The 19,882-nt window shown below is 41.6% G+C and overlaps 1 protein-coding gene and 1 long non-coding RNA gene across 3 annotated transcripts in view; both read right to left on the bottom strand.

Moving 5' to 3' along the window:
- The window catches only part of prickle2b (prickle homolog 2b), a 111,428-nt gene that overhangs the window by 15,177 nt on the left and 76,369 nt on the right, over positions 1–19,882 (bottom strand). Inside the window, exons 1-2 of one of the 2 annotated variants that reach the window (XM_028001911.1) lie at positions 9,313–9,851; positions 2,776–2,959 (exon numbers count right to left, since the gene is read on the bottom strand). In XM_028001911.1, the coding sequence (XP_027857712.1) occupies positions 2,776–2,907 (132 nt within the window). In that variant the 5' untranslated portion in view covers positions 2,908–2,959; positions 9,313–9,851. Of the gene's footprint in view, positions 1–2,775; positions 2,960–9,312; positions 9,852–19,882 lie in introns of those variants that run through there. The other variant, XM_028001910.1, reaches the window with a different exon arrangement.
- On the bottom strand, positions 5,330–9,306 carry LOC114135009 (uncharacterized). The gene is made up of 2 exons (XR_003593513.1): positions 6,844–9,306; positions 5,330–6,808 (listed from the first exon to the last, which is right to left on the bottom strand). It is a non-coding gene; the product is annotated as an uncharacterized LOC114135009 (long non-coding RNA).

The following is a 19,882-nucleotide window of genomic DNA, read 5'->3' as shown; positions in this document are numbered from 1 at the left end:
TCCAGGCCCTGCTTTATTTATATTTCATTACCTGAAGGCCAACATGCTGTACAAACATCCAGCGTTAAGAGAGCTGAAAACGCGTACGTCATGCTGGACAGAAAATTAAAATCAGATCCCTGTGACCGGTGAGACCGACTGTGCATGATGATGAAAAATGGAAAATGCCCCTAAGAGAACTCAGCAGAGTTGCATTCTTGGCCTTGCTGAACCGTAAGCTGGCAACGTCGAAAAGTTTTATTTCAAAACACAGGCCTTCCTCACACTGCTCCTAAAACCCAACAACGTCTCCGTTCGGTGAAGATTGCATTTCTGCAAAGTGGTAGCTATTGGGTTTAAGAGAGATACCTGTAGACTCATATTTTTTTTAGGGTAAATTAGGTTCCAAAAGAGTGCAGAGCTGTCCTTTGTAATCCTTCGGATCCACGTACCTGACTGTTGTACAGCTGCACAGGAATCTCTCATTACACACCACTGCCAGCTGAATAGCAGACTAATAAAGAGCTCTGGCTCCCAGAGTGGAAATGTAAAACCCACCATTTAGGTCCAAAGCTTTAGCTTTTTGTTTAGATCCGCTCCTATGCAAAAGGACACACAACAAGTTTCCACAGCTTAAAGGCGCTGGCATTTCAGAGATAGCATCACATTTGTGCACTACTGCATATCAGAAATAGAAGCTTTTATACATTTTGAGTGATATTATGCAAGACTAACTAAACTAAAACTATATATCGATTATTTAACTTGTTCTTTAGGGTCTTCACTTTTTTTTTTTTTTACACAAAGATCTACCATGCTGAGCTTTGATTTACAGGTGTAACCCTGGAGGAAAAAAAAAAAAAAAAAAAAAGCTCCCCTCGGTCCTCTAGAGGAGAAAACCGGAGCCTCTGCCAGCAGCGTATTGACTCAGCTCCTCAACGAAATGAAACCAGCGTCCATAAACGCCCCTATTGTCCAATTAAAGCGGAGACCCTCCCACGTGTGAACACCTCCAGCTCAGCAGAGCATCGTAGAGGAGGATTTTCCTCCAACGTGCGTGAAGCTGCTTAATGTGCTGTGCAGGCTTGACTCAAGTGCTTGTGAGGGCCAGGAAACCTCCTGTTCAGAGGCAGAAACAATCGGGAGATTAATTTGAGGGCCGGAGCCACGTAATCCTTTGTTAGCCGTTAGCCTGGTGAAGGCGCTGCAAATATACAGCGACTTCCAATACTGGAGTTATACCTCTTAATCTGCTCGGGGATTACGAGTGAAACCTGCTAGTCTGTGTCTCTGAAATCGTGCGGTCGGTCGTTTAGCTAACGAGAGTTTTACTGCACTCCTGTAAGCAAAAACCCTTTTACTGAATACATTTACAAATCACTTAAGTGAAAACACTCTCTCAAGTCTTTCTTTACGACTCAGACCTTGATTTCTAAAAAAAAAAAACAAAAAAAAAAAAACAAAATGTACTTTAATCCGAAATAATTACATTACACCAGAGGGAGACGGTCTAAATATTTTTCTTCTTAGCCCTGGTAAGATGCTTCTGATGTTATTTCTGGTTCACAGTTGAGCGTAATGGTTTTAAAACTGACAGTCGCAGCCCATTTCCTGAACTCGTTTCTTAAAGCGCCACCTCCAGCTGGAGTCTACACCTTGTGAATCTCTCTCATATTCATAAATGGATTTTGGTTCACAATCCTCCCAAGGACGCTGCTGTCCTCGCCGCTTGCGCAATATTTTCTCACCAATGTTTTCATTTTGCTCAACTTGCCATTGAAACGTTTTGTGAAAAGCTTGTTTCTTCTTTGTGGCTCATCCTCCTTATGCAGCAACATGATGCCACCTGATTGTGTAGGCCAGTGGCTCTAAACAGGCGGACTGCATCTTCTCTGAAAACCTTGTATTTGTGCGATTCTTTCATAATATTCTGCGATTCCACACAAACAGGAAGACCATCAGATGCCGGCATACCAGCCAAGCATTTCCATGCCAAATTTCATAGACGAATAGACAATTTGCATTTATTCTACCTCCAACCAGCAGGAAAATCCATCGAAACAAAGCTGTGATTAAAGCTTGTGAGTACGTGAGGAACGAGAACAAGTTTGAAAAGTTGTTGCCGTAAATGTTCTGGTTTAAGAAATAAAATTTAAGTGCACTGAAATGATCTTATCAAGCTGTAAGCAGGAATCTTGTTGCATCTGTGACCCAACAACAAAAGGCAAGAAAGTATTCACTCAGTAGCATGTAAGCTAATGTTTAATTGCATTTGGATTCTTGAGATCTTGATACATTTGTTTAGCAGTGAACTCCGCAGAGGAGTAGAAACTAAAAGAAACTTTTCATTTTGTTTTGGCATACTTAGGATTTTTTTTTTTTTAGTTTTAGATGGCCAAGTCATTTTGAAAACTGTAATATTAGTTCAATGGATTAATAAACTAACAAAAAAAAAATTCTTTGTGGCCCTTTAAGATTTGTATCCAAGTAACCCTTGTGTAAATCATCACATTGTCATAACATATAACTTAGAGGAAATATATATATACATATATATTTTTTTTGACATCTTGTTTTATAAAAAGAAGTAAACATTCAAAATGGCAACCGCTCTTTTCAGTGATGGCTTACTTTGATATGCCTACACACATCACTACACATTAGGCGTCGTCAAGAAAATCTCTTCAGGACTTTCACGCTTAAACCAACAAACAAAAACTCCAAAGTCAACACTGTGTAGCTCCAGTGCCTTCGAGTGCGCGGTCTGAACGGAAACGTGTGCAGACGTGCTGGTACCTGCTCCGGTTTGAGTCCCGGCGGCACCCAGGCGTACTCCTCAAGGGCACAGCCCGAGTCGTCGTCCGAGGTCGAGTTCCTCTGGAAGTCGTACATCAGCTTGGTGACAGTCTTCTCCATTTCCACCGGCATGGCTGTCACTGCATGCTCTTCACGCCGACACTTGCAGTGCACACAGATCTTCCTGCCATTGGACAGACAAAGGAGGGAAGCAACGGTCAGGAAACTCTCGTGTATATCTGGGAAAAACGTTTCAGTAATAAGAAGAGTATCTCAAGAGTAAAAAAGGGAAGATCCCAAAACTTGGTTTGAGTTGCTTGAATAGCTTTAACAAGGATTTTAACTGTGGCACCACAAACAGTGGGTGTAACCGAACATGAAGAAAGACTCGAGCGAAGTAGAAAGTAGTTGGACACAATGCAACCAGTGGCAGTGATAGAAAACAGAGCTTTGCAAGTAACAAAATTTACACAGCAGCCTGAACAACGTTGCCATGAAACACTTCCAAATGTCTTACCGGAACACATGCGCAATAAAAGGCCTTATTTTCTGCAAATTTATTTCAAACTTACTGAGAACTTCTTGTTAGAATAGAGTAGGGATGTGAAGTTGCCATAAAAAAATACAATCAGGTTAAGTACCTGATTTGGGTGGAGTCGACCTATATTTTTCCCCTTTTAATCCACCCAATACGTATTCTGAAGCAAACCGAGGAGACGGTGTATGCATACAGATTTGTGCGTCCTTGACAGACCCGGAAAATGGAAAAACCGGGTGACCAAAAGGTCGCACCACACTTACCCATAACCCCCTCAGGCGGCTAAACCAAGGAGACAGAATCTCATTACCTTCCCAGATGGATGCCGTGTCTGACAGTCAGCGCCACGGAGGAGCTTAAGGACACCCAGGACACAGTTTGACACATTGATGCCCCAAGTGAGTGTGGATCTGTTGCAGGATGCGCACACGTATGCATGCATGCAAGGCAAACAGCAAAATGGCTAATTCCCCGAGCTAACTCCTGTAGTGAACACGGATGCTGTTGATTTGTATCATGAGGTTGCAACGACACCTTTCGGTACTAATAAAGACTATTTTATACTACTTTGGTTTTCTATTTCTATAGCATTGTGTAGTTCTTAGGCTTTAATTGCTACATACCCAGAAAACAAGAGGAAAGGTATATATTTAAATTGCTATTGTCACATTTGTAAATTCTCAGATTTTCCTTAGATTAAAACTCCCCTCTTGTCCGACTTTAATTAAAGCGCTCCGGTTTGGTTTGAAATAATGACAGATCTGTACAACAGGACCCTAGTTATGCCTGGATATCGCTTGCATTTGGCAAGGGTGATAAATACCAGACCAACGTGCCTCGACTGGTCATTAGCGATTCAACCACACAGACAAAAACTTTAAATAAATGCTAAGTGGGACGCGACCTTCATCAACTCTTAAGATTCTTCTTCATATGCCCAAAGCCCAAGTAGCTCCGTCAGCTCTCTCTCTCTCTGTGTGCAGAAAGGCAGACCTCTGCATCTTCTGCTTTCATTGTGGAAGGGCAAGCTAAAGACTTTGCAAACGGAATGCATGCATATTAACAATCGATCCCAAGTACCCAGACGTTGTTGCTGCAATGAATATTGATAAAGAAGCAGTGATAGAAAAGATAAAGTCAATCAGACCTACTGGGGAGGAGGGCGAAGCAAATTTGAACCCATACAGCAAGGCATCATAACTGGGGTTAAGGTCCAATTACAGAACAGAACCTTAAACATTGTGAGCTGTTTAAAACTGATTGGTTAGTCGGGACACTTTACGCTGTACAAATGATAACTGAGCTATGCGTGTTTCAAAACGGGGGCTGTCTTGCAAAGTGTTTTCCAGTTGTTGCATCAGCGTGTGACTTTGTCTAGTGAAGTCACTGGTATACTGGATATAAATGGGTTTGCTTTCAACTTGATCAACTTGAGTGATTTGGCCTCCAAAGCTGACCAAAAATGGTTAAACACCAGGCTACAAGAAAACACTTAATGACAAAATCACTGAATAAGGCCTCCACCGCCTCTAAGTCCTTTATACAGCAGCTCAACTGGCTTACCACTAGTGGTGGTGTGTGCTGAAAGAAAGCTGACTTGTCACAAACAAAACAGCACAACTTTTTTGGAAAAAATACTTCACCTAAATGTATTGGAAACACGAGAAAAATAATACTAGTCTTCTTGCAGTCAGCTGTGTGGCAGTGCGCAGGAATGAATAAGAGAAGGTCAATGCAGCATTATCCTATGTACAGCCAGCATGGTTATTGGATTCTGTTCAGGATGTATAGACAAAACACGCATTGACCGCATTCGATCATCATTTAGACTGATAAAAAATGGTTGGATATTTGTACACTGAACAATAGATTCTAAAGACATAGTTTGAGACTTATGATGCCATTATTTTACGAGTGTAAATAAATGGGCACATGATTTCAATTGTTTCCCCCCCCCCCACAGTTAGTGAAACTTTTATATCACATTTGTGAAAATAAAACTGAAATCTTTCTCTCTTTCTTTTTCCCCTCACTGTTTTGGCATAATCCCAGTTTGCTTCATTTTGGTAAATCAGAGGTGTTGCACTGTCTCTCCTCATGAGCAACATGCGTCACTAATCCATAGTAGCAGCACATGATGAGATGGAAAACACATGAGTATCTGTCCCATCCTTTAGACATGCTTTCAGCAACTCAAAAGTTACGCCTCCCTTGGGCCGAGACCAAGTTTTCTTGAGAAGGATGACCCGAGCTGAGGCGAAAGGAAGCATTTCACGACCCTGTCCTACACTTCACCTCTTACAGTGTATCTGGAATTCAAAGCGGAGGGTCTGGTGATTGTTGAAAGGGAACCCGTTCTCTTTCCAGATGTTGTGATGATCCCCCCCGAGATTCACCTAGCAAACATCTTCAGATGTAGATGCTTCACACCTACAAGGTCCGTTTCTCCTTCATTCCCACACGAATGACATCACGCCTTTACGGACCTGCTGGGGATTTCCCCTCCGCTGAAACACAATCCCCGATCTCCGCCGAGCAAGCTGCATGATTTCAATTAGATCAGATTTAGTGACTCTGGAAACACGAGTCAAGTACATCGCAAATGCCTCGTAAATGAGTCCGAGGTACAGAGAAGGAAGTAAGGGGGGGGTGCCCCGCTTCCACTTCTCAACGTTGCCTGCCCATTCTCAAGCCTGGGGGGAGTTGTAAATGCTGGCATTTCATTGGTCGGGCCGAGTGCGAGGTTTACTTAAGTACTTGGGGGGGTATGCTTTTCAGATGGCAGTTGCTGTGACCATGATGTCAGTGGACAATGATTCACAGTTTCCAGTTAATTATCCTCACCCAGCTCTACAACCCTGGCCCTTTTAATTTGCAGCTAGGGTCTGATAGACGACTCTCTGCGTCAGTCAAATGCACCAAAGTCATTTTAAGTCTTTGCTGCCCGGTGTGTCATTACGCCAAATTGGTTGTCATAAAGTAAAGTTGCAATATGTTATCCTCCGACACACAAATATAAAAATAATACAAAGGTTCATCCATATAATGAATTGTTTAGACCAAAACACTGGCTATGCTCATAAGTAATGCTAATATTGGAACTAGGCCAGTTACTGTTGTTAGTGAAACGAATTAAAGATGCGGTTTCACAAACTGCAGGGCTGCGTTGCCACACACTGACAATTACCAGGGTGAAAAACGGCACTAAATTTCTTCTAGGTTGATAGCAAAAATAAACTTGATTTCCTATTCAAAGCAACCCTAACGGACGCAACAACAAGGCTGATTACAGCAAATCAACCTTATCGGACTTTTTCCCCTCCTTTCTTTTGTTTTATCGCAACGCTCCCACCATTCTATGGGAGCTTTAGCATCTCAGCCACAAAAAAATATGCATCAAATTTGGGAATCAAGGCCTGTGAGATTCAATCCAACAGGGTTAGAAGCGTCGTCTGCGTGCAGAGTTTGTACAAAAGACACTTAAAATACAAAATCCTTCCAAACATGGCCTCCCATGTGATTCATGGCACACATTAACATTGCAAAAAAAGAGAAAAAGTCCCATTTGACATATTGCGTTGCCCTCATTTAAATGTATCACCAAGTATTGCTTCGGACGATTTGAAGCAAAACACTCATTCAGTTATGAGCGTCTCCTCAAACCGCTGAAACGTTTCCATGGCATCACTGTTGAGGACCGGACTAAAAATCCGATCCTAATGAGGCGGCTCCTCAGGAAACAGAGGAACAGAACAGCTGGATGCAGGAGGCGGCCGAGTCCCGTGTTGATCTCTTTTTCCGTCATTTAATCTATTTCACTTCGTTTGTTATCTTTGGAAGAAGTGAATGGAGACAACTCGCCTTTTGTTAAGCAACTCTCAACCTTTCTGATCAGAACTGTGTGTACAAATGCATGAAGCTTCGAGACGGACGATGCTTCAAAACAATAATTGTTCACGATAGAATTATCAGGAGCTAATCGATGCTAAAACTGAGGTGTTCCTGACAAGAGTTCGCCTGGACGGCTTTTTTTTTTTCTTTTTTCCCTTTTGGAATCCAATTAGCAACAGCCTGATGCAATGTGTTGCTGAAGCCAGAGATTAGACCTGCTTCCACCTGTCAAAACCAGTTTTAGATTACAGATAGCCGAGGTTCTGCCTTCTGGTCAGACGGTGTCTGGGTCACGAGCTATGAACCCAACTTAAGCACAAATTAAATAGAAATGTTACTTTGGAAGCATCGATGACTCCTTGTACAAATAAGCTGAGGACCGTAATCTTCTTTTATGCTTGGTCTGAAACACTGCTGTAAAATAGGAAGTGTACAGAATTGTTAAAAAAAAAAAAAAAGTGATGTACTGAGAAATCAGCTGGAAACGGAATAATTTTCCAGCTTTTTCAGTTTCATACCATACCTTTTAGTGATTAAGTACTTCCAGTTGTAACTGAGCGTAAGGTATTTGAAACCGTTCTCTACATGACTGTGGTGCACTGAGGCTGAGAGACAGCCACGGAGGGTGAGACTCTCAGCAGATAACAGGAAGGCTAAATGTATTACGGCAAAGTTACTCCATTTTATCCTCTCGAGCTTTCGACCTTTATCTGTCAGGAGTGTTTGGGATTTGTACGTGGCGTTTTGAAAATCTCAAAAGTAAAATTAGGGTCTGCCCTCTCCAGGGACTATACATTGAAACTGCTGCTATAGTAGTGTTTGCATTGCTATGTGTGACAATCATTAATTGGACTAAAGGCAGCTAAAAATGGTACCTCAACAAGCATGTTTTGGTTCTAAAATAGTAAGTACATTCTTATTTTACACCGACTTCTATTACAGCTGCTTTTGCTCTTTAGGAAAAGTTAGAATCAGCTACAACTGGTCAAAGCTCTGGGAGAATTCTGCTTTGTGCTTCTCTTTTTCTCAATTGCATTAGCATTTTTAGGATTGTGACCCATACCAGAGAACAAAAACACAGCTATCAGTCTCTGACCGGAGTATTTTATCAACCTCATCTCCCGTTGGCACCACCAGCAGCCCCTCCGAGATGCTTGTTGCGTCACTGGCACATGACACTACAGCTTAGAGCTTTACTTTTTATCCTCCAGCCTGTGGGAAATTAAGTAATGGCCACAAAATATAGTAAAAAAACAAAAAACACATACTTTTTAGGTCCACTATATGTAAAATGAGAATATTTAACATAAATAAGAACTTTGACCTCTTCCAAACTATTGGAAGCTAATGTGTAAAGCTACTAATTAGGCTCCTGTCAATTTGGTTACTTTCTCAGATCAGTGACTGCAACTCCAGCTGAAAATGCTCAGCCACGTTATTCATCATTTACCCCGTCAGTCCATTCAAGGGCTAATAAAGTGCTCCTCTTTTCTGCTAAACAGTATGTAATAAGTAAACCGTCTTCACAGTTCAATAAGCTGCTGTGGGGTTCTGTAATAACGTCCTCCGATGCCATTGCCAGTTGTTTCCAACTGCAAAATGCAGAGGACAAATAAAGAGAGGGTAGTTATTAAGCTTTAAATGAATTTTATAGTGCAATCCGTATGGCACCGTGGCAAACACACGGCCCACAGCACACATGAAGCGGCCCACTGCGCCACAGGGGGTTGTGTGTGTGTGGGGGGGGGGGGGGGGGTGCCACCAGTGGAAACACGTCCACAGAGTGAAAGCCACAACTTTTAAAACTTCGCCCCCCCCCGTCAAGGGAAATTCTACAAACAGGTGTTGATTTAGACAAGAAGAAAAAGTCATGATTAAAAAGAGAGAGAGAGCGATGGTTTTCAATAAGCAAAACAAAACATGAAAATACCATCCAACGTTTTAAATAACGAGTTGGTAAGAAGACAGAGGACACGATGTTAACACAACATGCGCGCTTTTACCCATTTGGATCACAGAGGAAATGGGTGAGGGCTTGCGCGTTTAAATGATTTGAAAAAGGAGAAAAACAAAATAAAAATCCAGTGAAAAGAAAATTTGCAACTTACCCTTCTCACAAACCGAGACGGACTAAAGCCATGCCCCCCCCCCCTCCGAGCTGACTGCTTCACTTGCTGCGGGCTTTAAAATAAAACGCTCCTCATTGCAGAATCTGTTGCGCAGCTCCAGCGCCACCGCGGTGCCACGAAGGCGCAGCAGCCTCGCCCGCTGTGTGTTCCTCACCTCTGCTACATCTACCCGAGGAAAAAAAAAAGGGGGGTGGGGGGACAAAAATAGCCTTTTGTGAACCCCCTCCCTCCTCTCGCCTCTTCTGCTCACTGCAAATACACGCAGGAGTTCAGAAAACTACCGTAAACAGATTCCTCAAAGCGGAGAGCAAAGGTCCGAGGAAGAGCGCAGATTCCACTGAAAGTGAATTCAGTCCCACTAAAAGAAAAGCAAACTCCTGTGATAAAAAAAAAGAAAGAAAGAAAAAGAAAAGTTTCTGCAAAGCAAAAATCCGGGCGGACACTCGGTGCGCTCAGGAAGAGTCCATTAGAGCCTCTCTTCTTGTTGCAGAACAAGCCGCCGAGCAGCAGCAGCTCTTTAAACCAAGTACGCTTATAATGAGGATGTCAAGTCAGCAGTAGTAACTTAACCACTTCCGGCTACCTCTTCAAAAATAAAAGAATGTCTAGAGAATCGCCCAAATGAACAGAAATGTAGCTACTGGCGTCAAGGTACGCCAAAGTGCAGAACGCTTTTCTTTCAAAACCTTAACGTTTCCTATCATGCCACCCCAACAGTGGAAAGTAATTATTTATTGAGATGCCAGAGAAAGTAAGGCTGTGCTTCCCCTTCCTCTCCCCGTCTGTTAAGCTGGATGAAAACACGACAGCCACATTTCCTCACTTATAAATACCTACAGGTTTAGTTTAGTTAGGAAATGTTTCTGGTGGCAAAACAACAGTCGAGGTGTGAAAACATTTAACAATCAAAACAAGCTCCCGGAAGTGTGTCCTGTTTGGGTCATTCAAACGACTCGGCATTAAATGAGTAGTACAGCAACAGCAATGTCAAAGCTAAAATAATGAGACAAGCAGAATCTGAGGATTTTAAAGAGCTAATTTTTCACTTAAACAAATAGGAGGAATTATATCAATTAAAATCATTGGAGTTACTGTGGGCTGTAAAAAACAGTTTTATAGCATGGTTCATTATCAATTCATTCTTTTTTTAAAACATTTTTGTGACACTGGCAGCCTTTATTCATCAGTAGCTGGACAGAAGACGAGAAAGAGAAGAAGAGAGAAGAGGGAAAGACATGCAGTAAGTGGCTCAGGGGGTCGAATGGCAGACTGCCCCCGCTCTCCCTGCTCTACCATGTGGCGCCCCGTTTACGGGTATTATTTATCATTTGAGTCAAATTTAGATTCAGGTTAAATCTTTAATTATTCCTCCATCAAGTGAAAAACATATCTCTTGTTTTAAATTGATCAAACAGAGTTTTATTTTGAAGGCTGCTTGGTTAACTTCCATTCTGATTCCGGACTCTGGTTGGCTTCACACACACACACACACACACACACACACACACACACACACACACACACACACACACACACACACACACACACACACACACACACACACACGCACCCACACACACACCCCACCTCTCCCTTCTCATTCCCCCTCTCTCTCTCCTTCTCGGTGTGTGTGTGTGTGTGTGTGTGTTGTGATGTCAGCAAGTCATCCGTCCAACATTGGTGTAATTAGCAGCCTGACTCTGGCAGAATTTCCATGTGAATTAACGCAGTTTCCCCTGAATACACCAACTCAAGCCACGAGGAGAGACAGCAGGGACCGAGGAGCCCAAAGGAAGCCGAGCTGCGTGGCAGCACAGCCAGCACAGCCTCTGTAAACACAACAGGGCTGCTTAACATAAGAACTGACCATTTAGCTGGAGAGGAGACAAGAGGCTCACAGACAAATGAAAAATCACAGAATTGTTGCAAAGCCCATTTAGCAGGACCTTGGTATATATTGTTTTCAGTGCCTCAGTAGGAACCACTAGTGATTCAGGCATACAAAGAAGCATGAGACTAGAGGTTGTCACACTTTTCAGCTTCTTACCAATCAAATCACCTCTGGCAGAAAGATGACATCATTCCAAGTTTACTTTCATTGCCAGCAAGCCAAAAATGCAAACGCAAAAAAACCTACAGTAAGATATGCTTTTAGATAGAATTTTAAAAGTTGATTTTATTACTATTCCGCACACGACATGAAGTTTTGTGACCTGTCGTGGGGCTAGCTGACCTCCACTGTGAGAATCACAGAATACAACTGTCCCTGTGACGATTTATCACAAACTGAAATAGTTTCTCTTGGTTTGAACTTCTTGCGTGAAGAGTTCAATAATAAGAAAGAGACTGGACAATTTTTTTTTTTATCCATGCAGGGGAGTTCAGTGAGATAAAACCGCTGCCGACCGAAAAGATGACAAAGGTCAACTCATGTTTTCCAAGAAAACACCTTGATGATCCTCAGGACCTCTCTGTAAACATCTGGTGGACTGATGAGACAAATGTGGGACAGTATGGAAAGTGTTCGCACAGGTACATTGGGTAAAAAATTAACATGTCAGAAAAAATAAATAAGATTAAAAGAAACAAATAAAACATAGCGGTGGTGGTTGGACTGGTTTGCTGTTTCAGGACTTGGACGGATGCCAGGTCAAACCAGTGGTCTAGCTCGCTGGACCACTGAAGAATTATCTTTAGTTTAACACCAATCACAACGTCTTGAGCAGACTACATGGTGCAACTTTTACTTTTTGTTGTTTTGGAATGACAATTAGCAGTAACACACTGAATAACGTTGCTTTATGCACAGATGCAATACGTTGTGGCTATGTTTACATTTAACAAAAACAGGAAATAATGCACCATGTGCAATAAAAGTTGCAGCATATAAAATATGCATCGCTTTTTAATTTACTACGGCAGCTTAAGTGCTTTGAATTGAGCGACCCTCAACAATGTCCATTAAAAGGGGCGGAGACCCGAAGGCCACGGCTCCACCACCAGAGACAAACTATGAACATCAATAGCAACAACCAAGCCATTACGTCTTTGACTTTAAACAAGTTCTGCCTCCAAAGACAATTTCTTTAATCAGCCTGCATCATTGCTCATATTTTTTTTACCTCTAAATTCTTCCCCCAGACAACCTTTCAGTGGTTCTGCGAGAGCTGCACTCTTCACCTTTCGGATACCGATCCTCGGGTTCCCTTGTTTGAAGACTAAAGGCCTGGTGCCTTAATGAAAGCCATATTTCAGACCCTGGCATTCCTCTCACACGTGGCAGGAGGAAGCTCAAACATAAGGTTGTATTATCACCAACTCTTTACAAACATAGCGGTATCAGTTACAGCTCAGGCTGCACTTAGGGCCTATCCACAGGATTTTACAAGGAGCCCTTAAGTGACACCGTCCTGCACTCGGAGCAACCGCAGAAGGGGTCATTCAGATTAAGGGCGGCCATTTTTCCGGATAAGTCATTGCTTTCCGTGATTAAACTGTTTCCAGCTTTGCAGTGAACTGTTTCAAATGTCCCGAGGGGGCTGGAATAAAAGCACCAAGGCCAGTTTAAGGAGCATACCTCAGATAGCATTGGCTGCATGGACTCCTGGCACGCAAAGAGTTCATGCTTGGTCATTTTAGACTTGGTAGGCATGAGTAGAACCATATTCCAATTTTAAATCAAAGCAGAGGATGAACAACGTTGTACCTTGTACTTGGGGCCTGTACCTTAAAGTCCTCAAGGTAATCTTTGTGGCTCAGAATATCTTATCCTACAGCAGCATTTCTTATATCCTACCAGGAAAGGAAGTGATTTATATATTATCTGATGCAGCCAAAAACACACACCTGATAAAAGCGGAGCTCTTATCTTATTTGAAAAATCGCCAGCGTCCTAACATAGCCTTTATTCATTCCCTTATTTTAGGAGTGCCACTCTTTCCTCCTTTCATGTGGCAAATGTTGATGTGTATCAGTCTAAAGTCAACACACGAGGCAGCTGGGTCTCACCCCAACAGCTGATAGCTTTGGCATGCCGGGAGTGAGGGAGAAAACTCACCACACAGCTTTTCTTCTCACCGCTGAAGAATGTTTTTAAAGTCGTGTCCTAACTACTAAAAACCAGGCCTAATGGTCTGAGCGCGGTCCAAAATCGGAAACTTTCCAAATCCAAATTCCACCCTTCACCAAGTTAAATGAAAAGTTGCCTGGTTTGTGCCACCTTTGGCAGCAACAACTGCCATGATTGCTATGTTTTGGACCCTTTTAATCAATTTTAGCCACACTGGAAGGTTTTTGAACATGAACTGCGTTGTTAAATGCAACAGCAAATCATTCAAAATTGATTTAAGCCCAGACTTTGACTAAGCCAGTCCACAACAATCGCATTGTTTTTATGAAAATGATAGGTGGACTTGCTGGTGTGCTTTGGACCGCTGGCTCTGCTGTATAACCCAATTGAATTTGGGCCTACGGTCACAAGCCGATGGTCAGAAATTCTTCTTCAGCATTTTCTGCTTAAATGTTGATTTAATTAATTCAACATTTAATAGCACATTGTCCAAGTCCTGAAGAAGCAAAGCAAGCCCAGACCACCATACTATCACCACCATGTTTGAGAGGAGTTTGCGTCAGAATAATCTTTAGCTTAACACCAGTCATAATGTCTTGAGACTCATTAAGATGTTTTTTGGAACCAACCTGAATGCTCCTAATGGTCAGCAGTGGTTTCCATCTTGGAACTGTCCCACCATCCCCAATTTTGCCCTCCATCTTTCTTAATGCTGAATCATCCAGACTGACTTTACCTAAGCCTATTGAGGCTTACGGTGGTCATGACGGTGTTCTGGGTTCTTTGTGACCTCCTGGATGAGTCATCAATGAACTCTTGGAGTGTTTCTGGGACACAAACCACTTCTGCAAATTCACCACTGTTTCATGTGTTCTCCATTGTGGATAATGGTTCCACAATGGAATCGGAAAGCCTTAAAATAGCTAGGTAATTTGGCATTAATCAGACAAAGGTGTGATAACAGAAATTGTGCAAAATACACACACAAAAAATGTTTTTTTGTTGTTGTTGTTTGTAAATGCATTTAACTGGGAGTACTTTTAGGATTTCTATCTGTTTTTCTTAAACAAAGGTTGATTTCTTTTCTAAAGACCAGAGAGCTTAGTAATTGGACTGTTGGGCAATGCAGTATTGATTTCATGTTTAATGCTGACAGACATTTTTAAAAGAAAACGGAAACGTTTTGTGGACGGTGTAGAGAATAACCTTTGGTTGACTTTTCTGTTAAATGTCAATCATCCATCTTGACACTTTGGTGTTAGTTTGCTCTACTTTACCAAGAATGAGGACAGATCTGACTCTTAGCTAAAAAAACCCAACCTAATCATTTTTAGAACTGGAAAAAAAAAGAAACACAACGACCCAACTACACTGCAAGATTTAGCAAGGTAGAAATCTAGGGGCTTAATACGGATACAGTCCACCAAAGAGACCCTCTGTAACCCTCCTGTTCCCAGGAGATAAGTGGCCATTATTCATCCTGTGCTCAACAGTAACAGGATTAATTCTGCACGGGTCACGGGGTAAAATTGTATTTGTCCAAAGGGACGGAAATGGAAAGGAAATGAGGGGACCGGCCAGCTTGGCTGTATTTCTAATTAGCTCGAGGGTTCGTTAGCACATAAGCTCTAGTCTTGCAGCCTTGCTGATACTAAGGCCTGTGTAAGTCATTGAGCCAGAGAGGGAAAGTAATAGGGGGAAAAAAGACAAAAAAAGGGGGGTATAGGGGAAGTGGAAGCAAACAGAAAGATTGTGAACACTTAGTTTCACGCATTGAGGCCCAGGGCAATGAGGTGACCTTGTGCAATGACTCCTCATAGAGACTGGATGCTATTTTTTACCCCTCCTGGCCTACTTTCACAACTGCTCTTCAGCAGAGAGAGAGAGAGAGAGAGAGAGAGAACACCCTCAAACCTTTGCCCAACCATCAGATCATCCATCTCCACCCCAGACAAAACTCTTCAGGACTGGGGCAGCTCAGCTTTCAGCTCGCTGCAACCAAGAACTGTTTTTTTTTTTTCTTTTTCAATGAGCTTTTCTTCTCTGCGAGTGGATTTTGTTTTGAAATGCAATTGAACCTTTCTGCTTATTTTAAGAATATGAACCGTCAGTGGGAAGAACCAGTGGAAACCTTGGCGTCGACGCAGTAGAATCTCATCAGAGGTGTGTGAGACAAAAGCGAAAACTACACAGGCTACAACTCGTAGTCCTGTTTCGGAGCTCGAGAAGTCTAGAGAACGCTTGGAAGAGAAAGAAAAAAACCAGCTTTCTTTTCACTCAGCAACCACATCTGCGATGAATAACTGTCTAATTTAAAAGGTGCTGTAAAGCATTGCGTAAAAATCTCCCTTTTCTCTCCCAGCAAGGCACAAAGCCACTGTTCCGATACAGAATAAATATCTTTCCTTATGAATGAACCACCCACCTCCCAATCTCCCACGTTTGGGAGCCTGCAGATATTTCTCTGACTCATTCAGCCTCCACTGATGTTCCTGCTCTTTATCTCCTCATCAAGACTAAAATGTGTGGTGTGGGCGTCATCGCTGATTTGTGGAGGTTTTTGGTCTTATTCACAACTTTACCCTATTTGACAAACCCACACTGACCTCAGTTTCTGCCTCCACATTCTCGTGCGGACTCACCGGACTGCAATCTGAGTTTGCCAAAGATGATATACCACACACCTCCAGAGGATCTCAATGAAATCGTTTTCCTTCAGATGTAGGAGATCAGACGTTGCCCAGAAGAGGAGCAACTCCTGTCAACGTATCTTCACACACCAATTTTCAGGGAGATCCACCCAGGAAATCAGCACAACTCCCTATCGAGCAATATCTGTCCACCGTCCTGCATCCAGTCTCCACGGTAACTAATTGCTGCTCCAGTGGTTTGCCAGAGATGTTCACATTTTTTCTAAGTGCATGTCAAGTCTTAAACCTCTAATGACTGAAGTTGACACTCTCTCACTGACTGCATGCCATCGACTCAATCTACAGAATGCAAATAATTATCCATAAGCCTCATTAAACCCTAACTAATTAAATAATATATTTTTTAGTTGATGTAGATAATTAAAAAAGACATCGTAAGCTGTTTATACTCACACATAAATAGTAGAAATAGATTAAAAACTGTTCATTTCTGAAACAAACAAGAAGGGCTTTTATTTTGGAAAACTGCGAGAGTTTCTGGACAGTGAGAAAATAAAATATTGGAGACAATTCAAGTTTATTGTTCTGTCATTATCCAAAGTCATTTAATCGTAAGTCCAGCTGGTTATAGTGACGATGCTACGACACCAACAGATTGTTATAAACCAAGCCCACGTTCGTCAGACGTCACTGGTTAATAAAGGAAATAAATCCTTACTGCAAGTGCTTTTGTTGACGATCGCATTGAATAAGAACAAATACACTTTGAACCTGCAGTCACTTCTTTTACTGGAGCATGCAGACTGTTCCAGGCACTAATTTGTATACACTACGGTACTCTAAAGTGAACAGCATTAATCATTTACTCACTTAAATGAACTACACTTACGGGCTTTCTTTCACCCCCCAATTACCTGAGACAAAAAGGCTATTTATGAGACTTGAGTTCCAGACCACGAATCAAATCTTGAGTTTTTAAGAGTCCCTCTCGCTGTAATAATGGCAGTCTATCGCTGCTTTGGGTTGAGATTAGATATTAAACCACAGTGTCAGAATTTAGGCATTGCAGCAGACCCAGCACTTTGTGGTTTGGATGGAAGAATGTTAACTTTTAGTCTGCGATCTCTCCAATGGGATTCAGAGCTGCTGCTATTGAGATTTAAAAACCAAAAAAACAAACAATAAAACAAAACAACAACAACAAAAGAAACTGTTTCTTAGTTTCAGGGGCTAATCCTGTAAATAGAGCTGCAGTTGTAAATAACCCATCTTGTTGGATGGTTTAGTGGTTAGCCGCCAGCCCTGTGAGCTAACGACGCTAAAGCTAAGTGTCCAACTCCAAGCACACCACACTCCTTGCACTGTCACACATGACCAGCTTTATCAGCCGGCAGCCTCCTCAGCAGCTGCTCATTCAGCTTCACCTGGCAAATATTGATTTATTAACTTATCTTATCTTTATCTTATAAGATTTTCCTTACGTCAATAAAAAAAAAAACTAGGAAAAACATCTGCTTTATACGGCATGGATCCAAAAATAAAAATACTTTTCAGGAGAAATATTTTGCGGCGCACATAGCCATTTCAGATGATACATTTTACTTATTATTTTTGTTAAGACAATATCAAACCAACACTAAGGTTTATGATGCAGCGACACTTTCTCCTCAAACATGTTATTATCTATTATCAGCAAAAGTTGTAACTCTAAGTTATCAACAGTAAAAAATAAAAAGAATACGTAATTAAATTTGGAGAACAAAAAACTTTAAAATGGCTTCAGTGGTTTGTTCATAGCTGGAAAAAAACTCGACGCTGAGATGGTGGTTCAACTGTAATGGTTTAAGATGCATTTTTAAATAAAAGCCGGTACTTTATCACGATAAATTCAAATATTTAGCTTTCCAGGACCTCGGTGACAGACAGGATCAGTCTGTCAAACAGAATTTAGCTAGAAGGCTATGGATCCGTTGAAGCCTACTTGAAAAACGTACACAGAGTAAACGCCGTGCTTATGTAAGAGTTTGGTCTGCGATTTGCCATCCCCACACCTCAACTTACACAAAGAAGCGGAGGTCTTTTCAACACTCCTCGGAGTTTACTATACGTATGTGTGAGGGTTCCTCATCGGGAAGGCAGCCTGTGTTTACGCCAGCGGTTTGGAGAAAATTAATGATGACAAAAAAGGCTGCAACATGAGTCGTGATGGCCAAATGGGAATTTACCTTGAGTTTAACGTTTTGCACTGACGCAATATAAGCGAACCAACTGCAAGCTGCAACCTATTTGTGGTTGGAGTGGAAAGGCTGGCATTATTCAAGGCACTTTAATCTTTTTATGCAGAGCATTAATTAGCAACAACTACAGGTCCACTTAGCCTCATATACCTTCAGACTGATCTATGACCACAAACAAAGGCGTGGAAATGACTTATTCATGGCTAATTTTAGAAATCAATGCACACAATGGGGAAGACCACAAGGGCAGTGGTAAATGTGGAAACTATGAAGGGTTGTCTTTAGTTGTTTGAAAACTTTGATTTGAAATGAACCTTCTTTTTCTTTAAACTTTGACACAAACATTAATTAATATGAATAAATACGTAAAAAGGAAACTCTTATATTTTTATTTGTTATTATTTAAAATTTGAGGAGACAAACTGTAGTAAAAAAAAAAAAAAGAAAGGTTGATGGGTTTATTTCAAGTATTTAGTTTATTTTGATTATTATATCACGCAGCTAAAGAAAACCTGAAATTCTCATCTTAGATTCTCAAACGTAACAATAACTAAGTTATTAAAGCAGGTATTGGTACTTTTGGCAGTGTAGGCCAGTGAACAGCAGTTTTTTTTTTCTTTAGCAGAATAAAGACATTTTATAATGTCTCTAGTCAATGAACAAATTAACATGGGGCACTTTTTCCTCCTGTTTTTGTCCTTCCACTAGACTTTCCATTGATATACTTTCAATGGAAAGTATTTCCATTGATATACTTTCCATTGGATGGAAAGTATATCACTGAATGAAATGATATACTTTCCATTCCACTCTGCACTCTGTGAACATTCTGTCGTCTGCTGAACTGCCAAGTCAAGTCTTCCCCATTTGCCATAACATTTGTTAATTTCTTAAAAATCCTTTTTATTGGACTCGTGTAATATTGTCTTTTTTTTCTGACTAACCAGACTCATGAAAATGAACAGAAATTAATGCTTATAACATAATATTATGTTTCATACAAATGACAAGTTTTACTTTTAAAGTGAATAACTGAAACACACAAACTCCTCACTTACATTGCAATATACCTGCACGCATGGAAGCAAGGTTTCTTACTTTTGTATTTTCCAAGCAAGAAACTGATCAGTAGAGTGTCACAATGTGCTCTAAATGTTCCCAAATATTGATCGGAATCAGATTTGAGCTAATTAATCATCTCCATTTCAGCTTGTTTCTCCAACACACCGATTGGGTGGACGAAAACAAGAACGTCCGCACAGAAAAACACGCCACGTCCCATCAATAAGGCCACTGCAGCGTCTCTCTCTCTCTCTCTCTCTCTCTGCAGTGTCCCGAAGGCCTGTGGACAGTACGGGTTGCAAAAGAAATAAGTGTTTCCAGGACGTGACTGGCTGGCCGTGGGTTTCATCATGGGGCAGATGTAACCGCAGAAATTGAAGCTTTGCTGACAGATTGCTGCTGAGCGTTCGAACTGTCGGCAGCAAAACACACACAAGGACAGCCAAGGGTGCAGAAAAGACAGGAGGAGAGATGAGTCACAGTGAGAGACGCACACACACACACACACACACACACACACACCCCCACAC

This window comes from Xiphophorus couchianus, chromosome 20, assembly GCF_001444195.1.
Source record: "Xiphophorus couchianus chromosome 20, X_couchianus-1.0, whole genome shotgun sequence".
Lineage (NCBI taxonomy): Eukaryota > Metazoa > Chordata > Actinopteri > Cyprinodontiformes > Poeciliidae > Xiphophorus > Xiphophorus couchianus.
Note: the sequence above shows the minus strand (reverse complement) of the source record. Positions and strands in the feature narration are given on the sequence as shown.